Source organism: Brassica rapa, chromosome A05, assembly GCF_000309985.2.
Source record: "Brassica rapa cultivar Chiifu-401-42 chromosome A05, CAAS_Brap_v3.01, whole genome shotgun sequence".
Lineage (NCBI taxonomy): Eukaryota > Viridiplantae > Streptophyta > Magnoliopsida > Brassicales > Brassicaceae > Brassica > Brassica rapa.
In genome coordinates this window covers 2,458,409-2,478,155 of record NC_024799.2, presented here as the reverse complement: position 1 = coordinate 2,478,155, position 19,747 = coordinate 2,458,409, and the positions used below count along the sequence as shown (strand labels likewise).

Genomic DNA, 19,747 nt, shown 5'->3' with positions numbered 1-19,747 from the left:
ACCAACATCATCAACCCGAAACTTAACCATAAAATGGACAAAAAGGCCCGCTAACCATAAAGTTGAAAACACTTTAAAACTGTAAATAAAAGGAAGAGCCATTTGTTCAAAAAAAAAAAAAAAAATAGGAAGAGCCATTTAAACATTACAATTACCAAAATGGATGTCACTGGTGGACCAAGAGATGGGATTAATATTAAAAAGGTTGAAGGGCTCATGGCCCAGTAATCTTGAAATAGACTTTTTTGACAAAGCCTATCAAGAACTAACATTTTATGCTGAGTGATTTAGTTCCCTGTATGAAGGAACCGTATAAATAATGTTGAGCTATGAAAAAACACAAAACAAATCATCGATTAAAAGATGACAAAACCATAGGTATCGATCGGAGGAACTAATCAGTTGGTTTGGTGGCGTTGTGGGCGTTGACGAGCTGAGTTTGGACATCGTTTGACACAGCAGAGTGTTCTTTGTATTCCATCGTAAATTCTCCTTTTCCCTGTCCAACATTTACACCAAAAGTAAAATATTATATTCAACAATGTCTTCGTAATGTTCATGAATCATGGTAATGGTGACGATGGTAGTACCTGTGTCATGGAGCGAAGAGATGTGGAATAGCCAAACATGTTGTTCAAAGGCACCTGTTATAAAACACAAACATGGATAATATTCACATGTTAATTACAGTTTCAAGATCTGAGCGGATTATTATTAGTAAGAAAAGCTTCGTATTGGTTCTCACATGAGCTTGGATTACTGAATCATCACCCTCCTGATCGTTTCCAACGATTATACCTTTCCTCCTGTAAGAAAAAAAAATAATTAAGCTGAGCTATTTTTACCAATAAACATGGATAAAAAGTGTTTGTTAGAGGTTTTGTTACTTGTTGAGGTCACCAGCAACAGTGCCCTGAAACTCTGTTGGTACTTTCAACTCAACCAACATGACAGGCTCTAGAATCACCGGTTTAGCCGCTGTGTAACACAGTCTGAACGCGTATATTGCAGCCATTTTAAACGCAAGTTCACTGGAATCTACTGCGTGTGAAGCTCCGTCTGTCAATACTATCCGAATATTCTCTACCGGATGACCAATTAGTGAACCCCTGCAATACGGAATCACGGGTTTCACAGTGACAACACGAAAGGAGAAGCAAAAAAAAGTCAATAAAAAAGACCACTCACGAGTTTGCAGCTTCTTTGAAACCTTTCTCGATTGCTGGTATAAAACCAGACGGAATCGCTTGTCCAACAATCATGTTTTCGAACTCAAACTTCTCTTTAGAGTCAGATGGTAGAGGTTCCACATACCTAGCAACAGTTACAAGTGTATTTGAGAAGACATTAGGATTGGTTTACAAGTGATCGATCCCCTAACATCATTTTTTATTTTAGTTTTTAACTTTTTACATACTCACCCGGTAACTCTACCGTACTGACCCGCTCCTCCACTTTGCTTCTTGTGTAGATAATCGAACTCAGCTCGCTGAGTGATAGTCTCCCTAAAGTTGACACGAGGCTTGCCAACAGTCGCATCAACCTGTTTGCAAAAAAAAAAAAAATAGGGGATTTTTCGTTGAGAAGAGGCTATATAGTGAGATCATTGTGTAGGATTAAAGTCAGGTACCTTATATTCTCTGCGCATACGTTCAACATAAATATCCAAATGCAATTCCCCCATACCAGAAATAATCGTCTGTATCCCATTAAACGGAAGAATTATCAATGTTGTAATTAGCAAGGATCGAAATAAGAGAAAAGGTGATGAGAAGCAACAGAGTTTATAAGATAAATTACCTGGTTACTGTCGGGATCCAATCCCACTCTGAAAGTGGGATCCTCTTTCTGGAATCGTTGCAATGCTTTCGAGAACTAACACCAGAAAATAGATTTTAGGAGCCAAATTCTCAAAGCCAAAAAGTTAAAGAAACAATATCAAGTTGTTTTAGCTACAAAAATTCGCAAAAGTTTTACCTGTCCACCCGAATCTTTTGAAACTGGTTGAACAGCCAAGGACATAACAGGTTCAGGAACACTCATCGATGTCATTGTGTACTTGACTGATCCATCTGTAAATGTATGACCTGATAATATAACAAGGTTAGGAATTTTATACCCAAAAGTACGTCACACACCCAAACAAGTAAATTACGTTAAAAATAAGGCACAAGTACAGCGTTATCTACTGTACCTGATGCACAGTCAATACCAAACACAGCTACGATTTCTCCAGCATGTGCCTCTTGAATATCCTGAAAAGTATAATAAACTTCTAGAATTCGACTAGACAGGGCACGAGAGTTACTACCATAATGGAATCTTAAGGAGAAAAATAAACTGCAATACCTCCATATCATTAGAATGCATACGGACCAAGCGTGGAACCTGCACCAAGAAACATTTAAATAAAATGAAGTAAAGCAGCCAATATACTTATGACAGTGTAAATTTGACATAGTGTTACGCACAGGCCTTCATGACACTGAAAAATCTCAAAAGCAATACGTACATTCATGGACTACTAACCTTTATTCTCTTTTTAGTATTAACATTTATGATAAAATCACCCTTCTTAATCACTCCTTCGTATATTCTGCATTAACAAAATAACATAAGTTAGCGTTCAGATATTTCAGAAATCCAAACCCATCCCATCTACAAGAGATCAAGAATTCACCTAAGATATGTTAGCTGACCAAAACGTCCCTCCTCTAGTTTAAAAGCCAGCGCAACAAGAGGTCCATCTGGAGAACCGGTCAAGGTTACCTGAAATTCACTGTTTTAGAATCGGTTTACTTTTTACCGTAAAAGATATTGCAAGTAGAGTACCTTCGCTTCTTCATTATCCTGGTCAAGAGCATAGTTATTGACTTCAGTTGGACAAGGAAGATAGCTAACAACACCATCTAGTAGAGGTTGTACTCCCTGCAGACAAAAAAAAAAAAACGAAACAAGCCAGAAGTTGAAAACTTTTCAATACATTTGATATGACAATATAAAGAGGAACGCAAGGATAAAATACCATCCAAACTTGCACAGTATCAGCTGTTACATACGATAGAAGCAATTACCTTGTTTTTGAATGCACTGCCCATAAATACAGGAACAAACTTTTGTGCAATGGTAGCTCTGCGAATAGCTTCCTGCTCATGTATACAGCAGGGCAAAAAAAGTTAACAATAACGAAACTGCAAGTAAACGAACAATAATATCTAAACATAGCAGTTCATTGGCTCTAGAAATGAAAGGACAACGTTCCCTCAGAATTGATATCTGTCATAGTGAAATCAGTTAACTAACTACCATAAGTTTGCCAACAATATCTATTAATAATCCGGGAACTATCTTCCTTCGATTCATGCGATGAGTGTTGCTTTTACTATCATCGCCGATTATATGCACACAATGCCAAAACGTCAAATAGCAAACACCATAGGAAAAAAAGAACAAAACCTCAAGCTCAGCAGCAGTAACAGGCTCATCATTTAGAAACTTCTCAGCGAGCACATCATCAACTTCAGAGACTGTCTCTATCAATTCTCTCCTCTTCTCCGCAACCAACTCTTCCATATCAGCAGGAATATCACCAGCCACAACATTCTCACTGCAATCCATAGGAAATCCAAATCTCACAAATGTAAAACATAACCAATTCTACAAAAAAAAATTATATATGTTAACACAAACCCGCTGGATCCATGGAAGAAAAGAGCTTTCACATGCACAAGGTCAATAAGACCCTTAAAATTTTCTTCTAGACCAATAGGCATTTGCACAGCTGCACTATGATGCCTGAGCTTAGCTCTTGCCTATCAAATTAAAAAAAAAAAAAAACTTACATAACCAGTAAAAAAAAAATCTAACGCATTCCATTGAAAGATCATACAACATACTTGGCTCAGCACTTTCCATGGATCAGCTCCCATTCTATCAAGCTTGTTGATAAACGCCACTCTCGGAACCTCGTACCTCCTCATTTGCCTGTCAACAGTAATAGACTGACTCTGCACACCACCAACACTGCATAGAACCAAGATCGCTCCGTCTAGTACACGTAACGCTCTCTCCACTTCAATTGTGAAGTCAACGTGACCAGGAGTGTCAATGATATTAACCTAAACATCAATCAAACAATCAGTTAACCAATCAAGTAGCCTAGTGGCGGATGTGTTATGTATACGGAAGCTAGACACCACGGTTCGATTCTCCCCAAACGCAAATCATTTAATATTTGTTCGATCTCTCTCTCTCTCTCTCTAATCAACTCACCTTGTAATCCTTCCAGGTGCAGTACGTGGCGGCGGATTGGATGGTGATACCTTTCTCACGCTCCAAGTCCATGGAGTCCATCTTAGCGCCGACGCCGTCTCTCCCTCTGACTTCGTGGATCTCGTGGATCCGCCCCGTGTAGAACAGCACGCGCTCGGTGAGCGTGGTTTTCCCCGAGTCTATGTGAGCTGAGATCCCGATGTTGCGGACCTTGTTCATCGATTCCTTCCACCATGGCTCCTTCTCGCCTTTCGCGGCGCGGGCGGCGTTTCCGGAGGAGAATTGGCGGAGGTGGAAGTCTCCGGAGAGGAGCGCGGCGGTGGGGGAGGATGAGGAGCGTTTGTTGGAGGAGGAGAAGAGTCTCTGGAGGAGGTTGGGCGACGGAGATGGGGGAAACCTCGGCATTGCTTTTGGTGGGAGGAACGAGGGTTTTAGAAAATGGGGGTTGAGTGAGGTTTTTTAATACTCTGGGAAAATGTATTTTGCGAACCTTTTTTTATTTTCATTTGTTTTCTCGATTTAAAAATTAGAAAATAGTAGATATTTTGTTTTTGTCAACTTTTAAGGGAGAGGAGCTTGTGATTGGCCATAAAATACACAAAGCTAAAATCAATTTGTTTTTGGTCAATGATCCATTTAACTAGACCAAGTTTTGGTCAACCGAACCGATTTTCCTAAGAACACTTTCTTCCGTCTTGCTATGAAAAATATGGATCAGTCCTTTTTTTCAATCTCGAGAACACATCAATTTTTGATGTAAATGTTGGCCAGTTCATGTCAAACGAACCGATTTTCTGAAGAACACTTTCTTCTGTCTTGCTATGAAAAATATGGACCAGTCTTTCTTCAATCTCTGGAACACATCAATTTTCGATGTAAATATTGGCCAGTTCATAAGAATATTCACTAGATCAAAGCAGTCCGTCTCGAATAGAACTAATGATATTCTCGTCTTTCATGTATGAACCTGCCTAAAGTAATCTTTCAGTTTCAGCATGTAAGATTAAGAGACTTCTTTGCACGTCTGGATTTGTAATCCGAAAGATTTAGTATCCTTTTGATCCCTTAGAGACTTTACCCTAGAGATGATGTGAACCTATGATAGAGATTAAAACTAATCAAACGTTTGATTAGAAGTCAAACGCCTTATCTATCAGACGACCACATGCCCTTGTTGGTTTCATGCATAATCAACCTCTTTGTATGAACTTAGGCTTCGAATGGTAACATCCATCCCGCACCGCAGTTAACATTAACAAAAATTTCTACATATACCATATATTTATAGATTTTTATAATTGTCAGAACCGCACCGCAGTCAAACCGCTTGTCCCACACAGCAAATTACACCGTTCAATCCGCTGTTACCATTCGGAACCTTAATAAGTAAAACATCTCACGATTAAGATATGATTTTATCGATTAGAATGATGCATAATCACAAATTCACAACGGCAGCTAAGATAAATAATTTTTTTCCATATCCAAAGAGATTCAATGACCTCAAAGTTTTCTGTAAAATGTAAAAAGTGCTAACGAACTTGTTCTTGTAACAAACTTGAATATGTTAAACCAACAGAATCAGCTGGTACGAAAACTTCTCTACATAAAAACGCAAACAGCTTAGCGAGCATAGGCAGCAGAGTTTAAAAGGAATGTTTTCCTATAGAGGGACCATCTCGAGATCATTGTGTTGGCTTTTGGCAGATGAGGGAGATGAAGAGGAAGACGATGATGAAGAAGCGTCTTTTCTCTCTTCGGTGTTCATCGCCTGAACTGGAGGAGGATCCATAGTGGTTGAAGACGAAGCATCTGCATCAGAAAGATGATTCTTCATCTCCCTGTGTTCTTGACACAAGGCACACCAATGCAAACAACAGTGAACCATGCAATGATCACATGGCGCATTCTGCAATCACAATGATCAAATTCAGAGATTACATAGAGAATATTCTGATGTGGGGTGTTGTTTTTTTTACCTTGAGATGATACTTCTTCTGGAGTTCTTGGCGGAACAATCCTGAGTAGATTCCACACATCCACCACGCAAAGAAGAGGCCTTCGCATATCACAACTGTTGTTTGAGGATCAATGTAGCCACCGAAGAGTGCGGTTACTGCTGCAAGAGCCATTCCTCCCTCAACACAGACTGCATGGCAAACGCATGGTTGTGTCCAAGGAATCTCATCCCTCACAGCTTCAATGTTACGCCCATACAGTACACAGGGGCAAAAGAGACCAGTCCTGCCTGCAAATCCATACAAAGAGCATTCAAAAGTGTCTCCTCTTAGGTAACTATCCTCTTAAGTAACTATATTAAAAAAAAAAGAAAAAAAAAACTATGCATCTTCCATTAAGAAAGGAAGTTAGAGGCATATCAAACTCTACAATGGAACGTGAAACACGTTACTAAGGATCATAAGCTACAAAAGAAAGAGGAAGGCCTCACAGCTCTCAGGGTCTTCAGCACAGCCAAAAATGCCAGTGGTCCAGTTTTCATCAGAAGGGGGTTCATAGGTTTCAGGTAGAACTTGCATACATTCATGGCACTTGCGAACATTCAACTGTAAGCAAAATTTCAAACAGAGAAGCAGAGTAAAATGATTGTGATACATGGATTATAATAATCAGATCACATCAGTGGTATAAATATGTCACACTACAATGACTCACATAATAAGAAGAAAAAAAGAAGGATGGTGTATGTTTCTTCCTTCCATCACACATTCTCATACGGAAGCTAAGCTTCAAAGTAATGACACTAGAGTCTAAGCCTTATTGATGAGACTAATCAGGCTTATAATCAGTGATTGTATTATACATGACTTATAATCAAGCTCAGTAGTATAAAATATCACACTACAATGACTCAATGGATACATTCTCACAAGGAAGATAAGCTTAAAAGGAATGTCACTAGAGTCTAAGCTTTATTGATGAGACTAATCAGTGTTGAAACCAAAACTTCAAAACAAGTAGTGCTTAAGAAGAAATCGCTAAGGTTCAGGATCTAATGCACGACAGATCACGATTGATCGGAGAAGTCTGGATCATCAGAGACTAGTTACACTCATCACAATCACGATTCCATCTCCTTCGCCTCATCGAGAGGTATAGATCAACACAAACAACATTCGGAATCAAAACGTACCGAAAACTATTCCGATTACGATACAGATCTGAAAGGAATAACTGATCGGAGTTCTATAGAGAAGTGCGTTCGGCTAAATGCAAAGAGATAGGGAGAGATTGTCAACCTGAGGAACATCTATGGGCTGGTTGAGTTCGCCGGGGGTGATGTCTTCCACAGGAGCCTGCTCTTTCCTCAATTTCACGTAACGCGAAGCGGCGCTTCCCTCCGCCATCGAAACCGGTCAAGAGATTTGAACCGAACGAACGAGTAGTCGTCTCTGAAAATGCAAATCTAATCGCAGAAGGACGTTTTGTTTCGAAATGCGTGAGTCGTCGTTACCCCGTCCGTCTAATAACCCATGTGATGAAGGAAGTCTTTGATATATCGATGATTAAGGAAACAAATCTATTTAAAATAATGAATTTTTATCTTTAAAAATGGACACCACGTCGTCGTTTTAACCGCTTAACGCGGTGCACTTTAACAGCTCTTTAGAGCAAAGTTTCAATGGTTCATAGAAGCTGATAACAACAAACGAGGACAGTCAATATCCAAATGGTACAAAAGGTAAACAATATTCAAGGTGTAAACAAGAATCTGACATCACTATCACAGAACAAAAGAGAAGATATTCATGAACGTTCCTCAGGAGGCGCTTGATCAAGACATCCAGTGCTTTGGAGCCATCATCAGTTCACGGTCTGCACCAGAGCCTTGAGATGCGATCTTTTGAATCCGAGATGAGAACTCCTCTGCCTGTTTGTCAATGATTTAAGTTACACAGTTGTATTAGTTTAATTAACAATATAGAAGTAACAAAAACTTACTTTCTCATCAATCCACATCAAGGAACTGAGTTGATTGTTCAAGATCCTGACTACTACATCCAATGGATTCATCCCATCAACTGCTTCTAGTTCTCCACCCTATTTCACATACACACACAATAGAGTTACGTTGTTGTTCTTGTATAAGTAAAAGTCAAAATAGCATGCGATCATGTATGTTCTTCACAGGAAAAAGAAAAAGAAAAGCGTATCATGTATGTCCACAAGACAAGTAAAACTTACGATAGCATATGATAAGTTATGAAGTATGTATGTTCACAGGACGAGTAAAAGTTACAATAGCATATGATAGGTTATGATGTATGTTCACATTAAAGGGAATAATAGTGTATGATTTAATAACGCCTACCTGGTTTGCATTTACGGATTGTATTATCGATCTGATCTGTTCAGTCATATGCTCCAGTTCTCTTTCTACAAGCTCAGACTGTTCATACCTGAAAAAATGAAAACAACTCTATCTTGTAAAAAGCATAGATCAAGCAAAGATGTCAAGCAATGATTTGATCTTCACAACAGTTTAGAATAATATGAACGCAGAAAAGTAATGGTTGTGTAAAGACTTGAGAGTTCTCACATTGCATCTCTTGTTGATGCTGCTTCATCGTCAAGAAGCGATTTGCGCTCGTCATTATATATACGCTCAGCCTCTTCCTCCATGCTTTGCAAAGCTTTGTCAACCTGAACACACGCAAGTAGAGAATCCAGATATATTAACATAGCGACTTACCCATTTCCGAATCAAAACAAATATACAGTCATGCAGATTAGAATAGAGCAAAAATGATGCACACTGCACGTTACAGATTCACATACGATGATATTAGTTTTACTGCATACCTCTTGTTGATGAGTGTCAATTAATTCCAGCTGTCTTTCCAAACTAGACTGTGTTTCAACCACTTTTGCAACTTCAATCTATTTGTTGAGCAAGGAGGACACAAAAAGTATGAGCTAACATACATATTCAGATGTAAGCTTTGAACAATGTCTTTGAAGATTAAAAAGAAAAGAATCCAAGAGACTCCACCTCAAGCCTCAGAAGAACATCACGGTTCTGCAGGATCCGCTTATCCCATTCAGCTATTGCATTTGCCTGTTTCCGGAATCTCCCTGTACGTTCTTCCAGCTCAGTGTTCCACTCCTTGATAATCTTCAAAACGCCAAAGATACACATTTGAAACATTAAATAAAATATAACAAATCAAGAAAATAATAAATAATATATCTTACCTCCTCAACAGTTTTGCCAGTTATTTCAGATGGTAACTTGGGAGCACCAGCCACTGGAGCTGCAACAGTTGTGCTTGTCCTACAAACAAGAACACACATCAAACGATATATCAGCTACAAACAAATAATGGTGAAGGCAGATATAGCCTGTATAACTCATACATGAGAAGAGCAGAGACGTTACCCACTAGTCGAAGCCACAACAAGAGATGTCTGCGTTGTAGTAGCAGTAGTTGATGCTATCTGGGGTACAGCAAAAGCAGTAGTTGCAGCAGCAGAAGTGGAGGTAGTAAAACCAAATGCTGGAGCAGAGGAAGTAGCCGGAGTGCTGTTGGCTGCAGATGAGCCCACACCAAAAGAAGGGAAAGTCGTTGTGGAAGCTGCAGCTGAGGAAGATGGTGCACTAGTGGCAGCAGGACTCGAAGAGGACGTGGTGGTGGTGGTGGTTGCTATTGAAAACAGTGCTGGGGATGTGGTGGATGCAGGAGCTGAGATTGCGGGTGTAGCGAATGAGAATGAGGAAGATGAGGAAGTCGTTTGTGAAGGAGCGGAAGCAGAAGCAGAGATAGCAGGGGTGGAACTTCCTGTGCTTTTCGAGAAAGAGAGTCCGGTAGAAGCAGAGAACGGAGAAGCCAAGGGATTGGTTGTAGTGGAGGAAGTGTTGTTGGTGGAAAATCCAAACTGGGATGGTGAAGAAGCTGCTGCTGCGCCTGACAAGGAAGACGATCCGAAGATGGCCTGAGTCGAACCGGTGGCTCCAAAGATGGAAGGTGAGGAGCCAGAAGCTGAGGACGCAGCCGCTCCAAAGATTGACGGTGAGGAGCCAGAGGCTGGTGACGCCGCCGCCGCGCCAAAGATTGACTGTGAGGAGCCAGAGGCTGATGACGATCCAAACATTGAAGGTGTGGAGCTAGGGGCTGACGAGGACGGAGCCGCCGCGCCGAACATTGAAGGTGTAGAGGCGGTGGCTGAAGATTGTGCGCCGAATAGAGAAGCAGTTGAGGCAGGTACAGATGAGGATGTTGCGAAGAGAGGAGAACTCGAGCTGGCGGCAGATGAAGGAGCGGAGAATAAGGATGAGGAGAATGCTGAACCACTGGCTGGAGCTCCGAAAGGAGATGGTGCCGAAACAGTCGCGGAAGAAGAAGAAGCGCCAGGCTGAGAAGCCGACGAAGTTACGAATCCGAAGGGAGACGAGCCAGGAGAAGCCGCAGGAGCATTGGTAGAAGATCCAAAAAGAGAGGGAGATGAAGACGCAGCAGAGGATCCGAACCCGAATCCGGTGGATGCGGGCGCTCCGAATCCAAACGATGGAGTTGCGGAGGAAGCAGGAGCCGTTACGGTAGATGAGGTGGCTCCAAATCCAAACGATGGAGTTGTGGAGGACGCAGGAGCCGTTACAGTAGATGCGGTGGCTCCAAATCCGAACGATGGAGTTGTGGAGGAAGCAGGAGCCGATGAGGTGGCTCCAAATCCAAACGATGGAGTCGTGGAGGAAGCAGGAGCCGATGACGTGGCTCCAAATCCGAACGATGGAGTCGTGGAAGCAGTAGGAGCAGATGACGTGGCTCCAAATCCGAACGATGGAGTTGTGGAAGCAGCAGGAGCCGATGCGTTAGCTCCAAATCCGAACGATAGAGTTGTGGACGTAGCAGGAGCCGACGCGGTGGCTCCGAATCCGAACGATGGAGCTGCGGAGGAGGAAGCAGGAGCAGCCGATGAGGTGGCTCCAAATCCAAACCCGGTGGATTGATTGAATGAGAAAGCTAACGGAGACGAGGTGGATGAAGCAGAAGAGGAGCTCGCGGCGGAGGAAGATCCGAATAAAGATCCTCCACCAGTATTCGATTGACCAAACGAAAACCCAGACATTGCGTTTTTATCGTTAATCTCTCCGCCGGAGCTAGGGTTTGAAGGTTGTTGCTTTGCTTCACTTCCCCGGCGTTTGAAAACTTAAGGTTTTTGCAAAAGAGACTCTCTGACGCATAGAGAGGCTTTATGGTTAGTTGTGATGGAGCGTCGAGTCAACGCAACCATGAGTGTGGTCAAATGAGAGGGAAACGGCTTCGAAAATCTCGGCCCGGCCCATTAAGTATTAAACAAAGCGACGTCGTGTAATCAAATTCTCGGTTTTCCCGAACAAAAAAAAAAGCAGTTCACCGCCAAAAGTCCTCACCACGTTAGTCGACGATGGAGTACCAACGGCGGCTCGAAGCGGCGACCAACATCGTACTCACCGCGAATACACAAGCTACACACGCGCCTCCCGATTGCAGAGAGTTCGGTGTCACAGCGACTCTAAAGCCTCACCAAGTCGAAGGAGTCTCTTGGCTTATACACAAGTATCTCCTCGGCGTCAATGTCGTTCTCGGTAACTCTCCGATTCCGTTTCAGAGTACTAACCGGAACTTAAAAAAGTTAAACCGATTCAATCAATTGTGTTTCGATTTCTAATTGCAGGAGACGAGGTACCATACCACCATCGTTTTTGAAAATGCTCTCTTTGTGAATTGTGTCTATGTTTTGAGTCTAATCTAAGGATTGAGCAGATGGGATTGGGGAAGACTCTACAAGCGATTTCGTTCTTGAGTTATCTGAAGATTCATCAAGGATTGCGAGGGCCATTTCGTGAGTCAATGAGTTCTTCTTAAAGAGAAGTTGTATTGTTTAATGTTGTGTCTTGTTTTTTGGCAGTTGTGCTTTGTCCTTTGAGCGTGACGGATGGTTGGGTGTCAGAGATAAACAGGTTCACTCCGAAACTTGAAGTTCTTAGGTATGTTGGTGATAAGGATTGCCGTAGGGATTTGCGTAAGGTGATGCATGATCATGTCAACAAGAGCTCTAAGGTGAGAGTAAAAAGTTTTTGTCTTTCTTTCTCAAGAACTTGGGGTTTATCAGCCTGGGTTTAAAAAAGCGTGCTAAGGCGTCGCTAAGGCGTGAGGCGACCTTGGTTGGGAGGGTCACCGCCTCGAGGAGATGAAGCGAGGCGAATTCGAGTAAGCGTTGCTTCAACCTCGCCTCAAGCCGCCTTTCACGCCTCACGCCTCACGCCTCATCACGCTTCATCGCTTATGCAACTAAAGGTAAGATTCCTATCACAAGTTATTAACATATAATATACACTTTCTTTTTATGGTTTCAAAACTTCAATTCACTTCAAACTATTTAGTGTCTTTACATTTTTGAATAGATATTTTCAAGCGTGAATCTTATTCAAGTCTATATTCTTTTTTTCTGGTTCTATAAATCTTTTGTTTCTAAATCTATGAAGACTTAGGTTTATGTTTAGTTTCTTTTAAGGATTTGTTGGTTTGATTCTCTTTTTTTGAGGACTTTATTGGATCAATTCTCTGTTTTATGCTCTGTTTATGAATACTTATTAATTTTTAATTTTAATGATTTAGGATAATGACAAAGAATGGAAGAACCTGAATGATTCTATGACTAACCACTAATCCTACGTGTATTTTTTCAGGCTACGCCTTAAGTTGGTGAGGCGGTCTGAAGCGACGCTATAGCTTTGAGGCGAGCTTGACCTTCCTCACCGCCTCAAGGCTTGAAGCGCTTTTTTAAACCCAGTTATCAGCTGTGTGTAGCTATTTTGTTCTGTTTGTTTTTGTTTCAGGAATCTTTGTTACCGTTTGATGTGTTGTTGACAACGTATGATATTGCATTGGTGGATCAAGACTTTCTTTCTCAGATTCCGTGGCAGTATGCTGTAATTGATGAAGCTCAGAGACTCAAGAATCCTAACAGTGTATGTTTTCACTTGTGCCTAAGCTGTGAACTGAATGATAGATCAATGGTTGCTAGATACTGTAGGAATCCAAGATTAAGTTCTACTTATTTTACACATCTCTTGTTAGCTGTTTATATGGATTTATTATACCATCCCTTTAGGCTTATATAGTTTAAACCTGTTTGGTTAGTATTTCAGTTTTACGCAAACTGGCTTTATGAACATCTGTGTATGTCACAGGTTCTGTACAATGTGTTACTTGAACAATTTCTCATACCTCGGCGTCTCTTGATTACTGGCACGCCTATTCAGAACAATCTTACCGAACTTTGGGCTCTGATGCATTTTTGCATGCCACTAGTTTTTGGGACTCTGGACCAGTTCCTTTCCGCATTCAAAGAGTCTGGCGAGTCTTTACCAGGTTTGCTTAGTGCTCTCTGCACTCTGACGTTTATGTGTTGATATTCATCCAGAAGATGTAAAAGGGATCAACTAACATATGCATTCCATCTGTTGTTTAAACAGGTCTTGATGCATCAAATGTCAAGGAAACATATAAGAGTTTGAAGTTTATCTTAGGTGCCTTTATGCTACGGCGTACAAAATCTTTGCTAATTGAGTCTGGGAACCTGGTGCTGCCACCTCTCACCGAGCTAACTGTGTAAAGTCTTGTACTTTGTATGGCTAATCCGTTCCAGTAATAGTATTTGCAGATGTCTAACTATTTCTTATATTCTGTCTTTTTTTCTTTTTCATGATAGAATGGTTCCGCTCGTTAGTCTGCAAAAGAAGATATATACGTCAATATTGAGGAAAGAGCTTCCGGGGCTTCTCGCACTTTCTTCTGGAGCATCCACTCACACGTCTTTGCAAAATATTGTGAGCTAGTTTCTCATGTTTACTGTAGCTCAACTTATTTCATAAAATTCTTTTGTTAATAGTCAGCGAAAGATATGCAGCTTTTATTCACCTCTCGATCTGTTTCCTTGAGCAGGTGATACAGCTCAGAAAAGCTTGTAGCCACCCTTACTTATTTCCAGGTATTGAACCGGAACCTTTTGAAGAGGGTGAACACCTCGTTCAGGTAATTTAAAGGTTTACTAACTATCCAAACAATGCTAGCTAATTGCTAGTATAAAAGTTTTGCTCATTAACAATTGCGATCTGACAGGCGAGTGGTAAGCTTTTAGTTTTGGACCAACTGCTCAAGAGACTCCATGATATTGGACATCGCGTTCTCCTGTTTTCCCAAATGACCTCTACACTTGACATCTTGCAGGTTTCTTCATGGAGCTATTTTATATTCTATAACCCCTGTGCAGTATTGATTACACTGACGTATATCTTCTTCCAAACACAGGATTTTATGGAGCTTCGCAAATATTCTTATGAGCGTCTTGATGGATCAGTACGGGCTGAAGAACGTTTTGCTGCGATAAAGAGTTTCAGCGCTAAAACAGAAAGAGGATTGGATTCTGAAGCTGACGCCAGCAATGCCTTTGTTTTCATGATCTCAACAAGAGCAGGGGGAGTCGGTTTGAATCTTGTTGCTGCTGACACTGTTCGTCATCTTTGGTCTTTTCCTTATTATTAAAATATATATGATTTGCTGGTAGTGCTTGTTTATAGTGTTCTTTAATATGCAGGTTATATTCTATGAACAAGATTGGAACCCGCAGGTGGATAAGCAAGCTTTGCAACGAGCTCATCGGATTGGACAAATCAGTCACGTGCTGTCTATAAACCTCGTGTCTGAACACACTGTGGAAGAGGTCTGTGGTAGTGTTTCCAATCGCAAAGTCATCTGAATGTATTATCAAAATCTAAATATGTGTCTATTCAGGTTATTTTGAGGAGGGCAGAGAGAAAGCTGCAGCTTAGTCTTAATGTCGTGGGAGATACTACGGAAGATAAAGAAGAAGATCGTGGTGATTTGCGGTCCCTAGTGTTTGGATTACAAAGGTTTGATCCTGAGGAGGAAACTTATGACGAAGAATCTGATAACCAGAAAATGGTGGAACTCAGTTCTCTTGCTGAGAAAGTTGTTGCAATCCGTCAGAACGTTGAACCGGATAAGGAAGCAAGAAAGCTTGAAATTAATACGAGCGACACTCTGGAAAGAGATTCATCATCTGCCGCTAGTGTATATTCTGAGCTTGATGAAGCTTCTTACCTTGCATGGGTTGAGAAGCTGAAGGAAGCATCACGGTCAAGCAAGGATGAGAAAGTTATGGAGTTGGGAGATAGAAATAACGTGACTGAGGAAAGACATGTGAGAGTTGAAGCTGCGAGGAAAAAGGCAGAAGAGAAGAAGTTAGCCACTTGGGAAGCACATGGTTATGAGTCTTTGTCTGTGGAAGAGCCAATCTTCCCTGATGATGTTGACTCTAATTCAGATGCAGGATCTGTTCAATTTGTGTTTGGAGACTGTACGAATCCATCAACTGTCTCTCAGGAGCCAGCAATCATATTCAGGTAAACTTACGTTTTGATTGTTCTGAAACCAAATCTTAACTAGCTCTGATACTTCCAAACACTGATGTATGGCAGCTGTGTTGATGACTCTGGGACCTGGGGGCGTGGAGGAATGTTTAATGCTCTGTCAAAACTGTCTAGTACTGTACCCGATGCGTATCACCGAGCATCTGAATTTAAAGACCTTCATCTTGGAGATGTGCATCTCATAAAAATTGATGGTAAGCAACTTTTTTTTACTCTATTTAGACTATATTTTCTTTTGGGTTTTCTAATAACTTCAGCGACCTTCTCATCCTTGTTGTGCAGACAATGATGAGCAACAAAACACAGAAGAAAGCAAACCGCTCTGGGTGGCACTTGCAGTCACACAATCTTACAGACCGAAGCGTAAAGTCCCACGTAGTAGCATTTCGATTCCAGACCTTGAACGTTGCTTGGCCAAAGCTTCATTCTCTGCTTCTCAGAAATCAGGTATAAGAAAAAAACTTCATTGGCCTTCTTTTTAAATTAACTGTTCCCTAAGAGCTTAAACGTTTGGTTTCTTCATTGTGATAATGTCCTCTCTTTAAAAAGCTTCACTACACATGCCACGTATTGGTTACCAAGACGGATCAGATAGATCTCAATGGTACACTGTTGAACGTCTTCTCCGCAAGTACTCATCCATCTTTGCCGTCAAAATATTCGTGTAAGTGTTTCACCATCTTTTCCTCTATTAGAAAAATCGAAAAGCAAGGTTCATCGTGTTTCTTTCTTGCAGGTACTATTACCGTCGATCTCCCTGATTCTCTCAAGCTCGAGTCTCGTCTTGGTCTTTGTTAAGTAAGAATGTTGTAATGTACAAGAAAGCAGTACGGTGTCGTTTCATCTCTGTTATATAGTTTGGCCCATCAGTAGCCCATTGTATGATATAAATCTTAGAAATATTCGCCTCGTCTCATCTTGAACTCTGTGCCAATTTACACGTGTTGCGTTCACACAGCCTCTTGTTCCACGCGGTTATTAAAATAAATAAATCACGTTTATTTATTTGTTTATTCGAGAGGTTTCTTTTACCCGGGGGTTAGGAAATGATCCGAAGGCGATAGAAGGTGGCTGGCTCCTTGTGCGTATGTTTCGCTTTGATCCCACATTCCTTAAGCTCCAGGTACCAATTCACGCTTCCTGAATTCTGATTCTCGAATCTCTTAAACTTGATTCTTCTTCCCCGAATCGGTTTGGATTGTTGGTTAGGATCCGGTGATCATCAGCTTCGTTTGATTAACTGTAATCGATTGGAGAATCTTGGGTTTCGTGTTAATTGGTAAACTTTAGCTTCTAATTTTCAGTTTCATGTTTTTTTTAATCAGTAATCGAGACTCGTCTTCCCGCTTGATTCCTACGTTTAATTGGAACCCAAGTTTTGAAAATGATGATTTGGGGAAGTAGGAAGAGTGCTTAGTCTTTGAATGTGTCTGTTGCTTTTATCTGATTATGTTTGTCTGTGTATGTTGTTAGAAACTGATCAGAATGGGAGAAGCTGGTCGGCCCAGGGAGGGAGAATCTACCGCGCCTCTAGTTGTAAGGATTGTTTATGCTCATATCGATTGGATTATGTTTGGTGTCAACGTAGTAGCCATGGAGTATTGATTCAGCTATGTATACGAGGAAAAAGTAGTAATTGGTTGGTTATCTATGCATGAGAGTGAGACTCCTTTGTTAACAGGAGTCGTTTCTTTTCTTTTGTTTGCTTTTTCTGAATACAGGGCGGTGGAACTGGGGACAATGTGTCTGCACCACAACTTTTCACTTCTTTACCAGCTCTAAATGAAGCCGCTTCTTATATAAACCAAGCAACGTCTTACTTTGGGAGCTGTTTCTCCGACTATTCAGGTACCCCTTTGTTGATAATGTACTGAGCATGCCTTTTCAACGTTCGTCTGCTAGGCTTTCATTGTGGAAACGATTAAATGGCTTAGGACATATTTTATGGCTTTTCAACCTTTTTTCCATTGTTTTCTTCAGTAGAGTACGGTGGTCAAGATTCGTGTAACTCTCTTTCCCACCCCCATGAGTTACTACAATCAACATCAGGAGCTGATGGGAGTTCCCCTGTAAGCGTATGCGTTACTCCTGGTCAGAGGTTTTCAACGTCTTCAGAGGCATCTACTTCTTCAGCCAGTAGTCCATCAAGAGAATCTACGGAGACTATTTCGCAGGCGTCAAATGCAATGGTGACATCGAATGGGTTAGGAGGTTTTTATGGAATTTCCATGTTTCAAGGGTATGTATCTTTTGTATGACAGATACCAACACTGCTTCTGCTATTGGATGATCCATCTTGTTTTTTCTTTTATCAGGCTCATTGAGCGGGCACGAAGGACTGTCCGTGGCTCCGCAGATGACATAGGATGGTTACAGCGTGACCCGGAGATGCCTCCTGTTGAAGATGGAACTGATAGGTTCAATAAAATCCTCGAAGACATCGGGTATATGGATTGACTGTAGTTGCATGTTTTATGTGCTTTGGTCTTTGTACATCTTGTTTTTCACTGAGTGGTTGCGTTGATTGGGTTTTCATTTCCAGGCATGGTGTACACAGGCTTCCAAATACTCTGGTGTATTTGTTGGTTCCAGGTAGCAATACTTATCTTTCCCCTGCCATCCACTAAGACTTCTTTACTCTTAACGTAGGATGCATATAATTTTTTTGTAAAAAAACCAAAATTTCAGGTCTTTTCAGCAATCATGGACCTCTATATTTTGTGGATACGAAAACAAAATTCTCAAAGATGGGTTTAGCCTGTCATATTGCAAAGATTCACAGCGAGGTAATCATAACTAGCTCAGCTTTAATACAGTTTGGTTTGTTGTATGTAGCATACTGATGATATATGGAAACAATGTTTATATATCAGTCTTCGGTTGAGAAAAACGCGAGAGAGATTAAGGAGTACATAGAGGAACTTTGTTGGGGATCAAATAAAAAGGTTCTACTTCTTGGACATAGCAAAGGAGGCATAGATGCAGCAGCAGCTTTATCACTATACTGGCCTGATCTAAAGGATAAAGTCGCTGGGTTAGTATTAGCACAGAGTCCATACGGTGGAAGCCCAATAGCTACAGATATCCTCCGCGAAGGACAACTCGGTGATTACGTCAATTTGAGAAAGCTCATGGAGATTATGATCTCCAAAGTCATAAAGGTTTGCAAACAACTATTCGTCTTGATCTAAACAAAATCATTTCAGATTGTTTGATCTTTCTGATGAATTCTTTTTGTGAAGGGTGACATTCAAGCATTGGAGGATTTAACTTACGAGAGGAGAAAAGAGTTCTTGAAGAATCATCCTCTTCCCAGAGAACTCCCCACGGTTTCGTTCCGCACAGAAGCTAGCATTAGCCCAGCGGTTCTCGCCACTTTATCACACGTGGCACACGCTGAGCTTCCTCTCACGAACCAAGCAACAAAACTCCCGGTGGTGATGCCGCTCGGTGCTGCAATGGCTGCTTGCGCTCAGCTGCTTCAAGTCAGATACGGAGAGAAGAGCGATGGGCTGGTGACTTGCTGCGACGCAGAGGTTCCTGGCTCTGTGGTGGTTAGACCAAAGCGTAAACTAGACCATGCGTGGATGGTGTACTCGTCGTTGAACGAGGTTCCTTTGGAAGCTGATGCTGCTCAGGTGTGTGAAGCTCTCTTGACTTTGCTTGTTCAAGTTGAGGAAGAGAAGCAACGTAAAGCCGCTACGAAGAGCGATTGATTTGTAACGTTCTTCTTACCACATCATATAAACTTACATTTGTGTTCTTTCTACTTTGGTCTCAACACTATGGTGTATGTATGTCTCTGTATTTGTTTGATTGATTAATTTAAATTCTACGATTTGTTTTGTGTGTGTTTTCTTTAATTACGGGAGATCTTATGCAAGTGATAAGAATCATTTAATTAACGAGTTGAGCTTATTAAAACAAAGATATGTTATTATTGAGCTAATTACCCCCAGATCGTACGGCTGAGATGGTTTCAGATTCTATGGACGGCCATATATTTGTATTTCCAGAATT

General features: G+C 41.2%; 5 protein-coding genes across 8 annotated transcripts; 2 read left to right on the top strand and 3 right to left on the bottom strand.

Moving 5' to 3' along the window:
- Nucleotides 1-151: 151 nt before the first annotated feature.
- Nucleotides 152-4,738, bottom strand: LOC103866857 (elongation factor G-2, mitochondrial). The gene is made up of 19 exons (XM_009144847.3): nucleotides 4,273-4,738; nucleotides 3,897-4,118; nucleotides 3,691-3,812; nucleotides 3,457-3,607; nucleotides 3,075-3,146; nucleotides 2,833-2,928; nucleotides 2,681-2,769; nucleotides 2,530-2,596; nucleotides 2,350-2,388; nucleotides 2,195-2,255; nucleotides 1,978-2,087; nucleotides 1,801-1,875; nucleotides 1,631-1,699; nucleotides 1,422-1,543; nucleotides 1,189-1,314; nucleotides 888-1,109; nucleotides 746-806; nucleotides 591-644; nucleotides 152-499 (listed from the first exon to the last, which is right to left on the bottom strand). Exons 1-19 carry the CDS (start codon nucleotides 4,675-4,677, stop codon nucleotides 395-397), a joined length of 2,268 nt encoding a protein of 755 aa, XP_009143095.1. The 5' UTR covers nucleotides 4,678-4,738; the 3' UTR covers nucleotides 152-394.
- A 975-nt stretch (nucleotides 4,739-5,713) lies between these two features.
- On the bottom strand, nucleotides 5,714-7,795 carry LOC103866855 (cell number regulator 6). Its single transcript, XM_009144846.3, has 4 exons — nucleotides 7,530-7,795; nucleotides 6,722-6,836; nucleotides 6,252-6,520; nucleotides 5,714-6,181 (listed from the first exon to the last, which is right to left on the bottom strand). The coding sequence occupies exons 1-4, from the start codon at nucleotides 7,635-7,637 to the stop codon at nucleotides 5,936-5,938; spliced, it is 738 nt and encodes a 245-aa protein (XP_009143094.1). The 5' UTR covers nucleotides 7,638-7,795; the 3' UTR covers nucleotides 5,714-5,935.
- Nucleotides 7,796-7,857: 62 nt separating this feature from the next.
- On the bottom strand, nucleotides 7,858-11,476 carry LOC103866854 (nuclear pore complex protein NUP62). The gene is made up of 8 exons (XM_009144845.3): nucleotides 9,671-11,476; nucleotides 9,487-9,565; nucleotides 9,284-9,406; nucleotides 9,094-9,171; nucleotides 8,831-8,934; nucleotides 8,603-8,690; nucleotides 8,233-8,331; nucleotides 7,858-8,161 (listed from the first exon to the last, which is right to left on the bottom strand). The coding sequence occupies exons 1-8, from the start codon at nucleotides 11,356-11,358 to the stop codon at nucleotides 8,066-8,068; spliced, it is 2,355 nt and encodes a 784-aa protein (XP_009143093.1). The 5' UTR covers nucleotides 11,359-11,476; the 3' UTR covers nucleotides 7,858-8,065.
- Nucleotides 11,477-11,607: 131 nt separating this feature from the next.
- Nucleotides 11,608-16,680, top strand: LOC103866853 (probable helicase CHR10). The gene is made up of 17 exons (XM_009144844.3): nucleotides 11,608-11,857; nucleotides 11,947-11,954; nucleotides 12,036-12,114; nucleotides 12,181-12,332; nucleotides 13,112-13,243; nucleotides 13,466-13,646; nucleotides 13,751-13,886; nucleotides 13,987-14,104; nucleotides 14,220-14,309; nucleotides 14,397-14,504; nucleotides 14,586-14,786; nucleotides 14,872-14,997; nucleotides 15,069-15,700; nucleotides 15,776-15,921; nucleotides 16,010-16,174; nucleotides 16,277-16,391; nucleotides 16,464-16,680. The coding sequence occupies exons 1-17, from the start codon at nucleotides 11,677-11,679 to the stop codon at nucleotides 16,486-16,488; spliced, it is 2,595 nt and encodes an 864-aa protein (XP_009143092.1). The 5' UTR covers nucleotides 11,608-11,676; the 3' UTR covers nucleotides 16,489-16,680.
- Nucleotides 16,681-16,728: 48 nt separating this feature from the next.
- On the top strand, nucleotides 16,729-19,577 carry LOC103866852. 4 transcript variants are annotated; one of them, XM_033292435.1, is made up of 10 exons: nucleotides 16,729-16,850; nucleotides 16,937-17,006; nucleotides 17,201-17,263; nucleotides 17,449-17,575; nucleotides 17,711-17,966; nucleotides 18,043-18,171; nucleotides 18,270-18,319; nucleotides 18,416-18,513; nucleotides 18,601-18,888; nucleotides 18,970-19,577. In XM_033292435.1, exons 3-10 carry the CDS (start codon nucleotides 17,213-17,215, stop codon nucleotides 19,441-19,443), a joined length of 1,473 nt encoding a protein of 490 aa, XP_033148326.1. In that variant the 5' UTR covers nucleotides 16,729-16,850; nucleotides 16,937-17,006; nucleotides 17,201-17,212; the 3' UTR covers nucleotides 19,444-19,577. The 4 variants fall into 4 exon arrangements, with proteins under 4 accessions (XP_033148326.1, XP_009143090.1, XP_009143089.1 ...); XM_009144842.3 differs by having other exon boundaries at nucleotides 16,730-16,850; nucleotides 17,708-17,966; XM_009144841.3 differs by lacking the exon at nucleotides 16,937-17,006 and having other exon boundaries at nucleotides 16,744-16,850; nucleotides 18,970-19,574.
- The last annotated feature ends 170 nt before the right edge of the window (nucleotides 19,578-19,747 follow it).

Coding starts and splice junctions, on each gene's coding strand:
- LOC103866857 (XM_009144847.3), bottom strand. CDS start 4,677: ATGCCGAGGTTTCCCCCATCTCCGTCGCCCAACCTCCTCCAGAGACTC. Junction 2,770..2,832: donor AGGATAATGAAGAAGCGAAG/GTACTCTACTTG, acceptor AGTGAATTTCAG/GTAACCTTGACCGGTTCTCC. Junction 2,256..2,349: donor TGCATTCTAATGATATGGAG/GTATTGCAGTTT, acceptor TATACTTTTCAG/GATATTCAAGAGGCACATGC.
- LOC103866855 (XM_009144846.3), bottom strand. CDS start 7,637: ATGGCGGAGGGAAGCGCCGCTTCGCGTTACGTGAAATTGAGGAAAGAG. Junction 6,837..7,529: donor AGCCCATAGATGTTCCTCAG/GTTGACAATCTC, acceptor TTTTGCTTACAG/TTGAATGTTCGCAAGTGCCA. Junction 6,521..6,721: donor TGCTGAAGACCCTGAGAGCT/GTGAGGCCTTCC, acceptor ATGGATTTGCAG/GCAGGACTGGTCTCTTTTGC.
- LOC103866854 (XM_009144845.3), bottom strand. CDS start 11,358: ATGTCTGGGTTTTCGTTTGGTCAATCGAATACTGGTGGAGGATCTTTA. Junction 9,172..9,283: donor ATGTTCTTCTGAGGCTTGAG/GTGGAGTCTCTT, acceptor CTCAACAAATAG/ATTGAAGTTGCAAAAGTGGT. Junction 8,935..9,093: donor TTGACACTCATCAACAAGAG/GTATGCAGTAAA, acceptor GCGTGTGTTCAG/GTTGACAAAGCTTTGCAAAG.
- LOC103866853 (XM_009144844.3), top strand. CDS start 11,677: ATGGAGTACCAACGGCGGCTCGAAGCGGCGACCAACATCGTACTCACC. Junction 12,115..12,180: donor AGGATTGCGAGGGCCATTTC/GTGAGTCAATGA, acceptor GTTTTTTGGCAG/TTGTGCTTTGTCCTTTGAGC. Junction 14,787..14,871: donor ATCTTGTTGCTGCTGACACT/GTTCGTCATCTT, acceptor TTTAATATGCAG/GTTATATTCTATGAACAAGA.
- LOC103866852 (XM_009144840.3), top strand. CDS start 16,815: ATGTTTCGCTTTGATCCCACATTCCTTAAGCTCCAG. Junction 17,264..17,448: donor AATCTACCGCGCCTCTAGTT/GTAAGGATTGTT, acceptor TTCTGAATACAG/GGCGGTGGAACTGGGGACAA. Junction 18,320..18,415: donor GGTGTATTTGTTGGTTCCAG/GTAGCAATACTT, acceptor CCAAAATTTCAG/GTCTTTTCAGCAATCATGGA.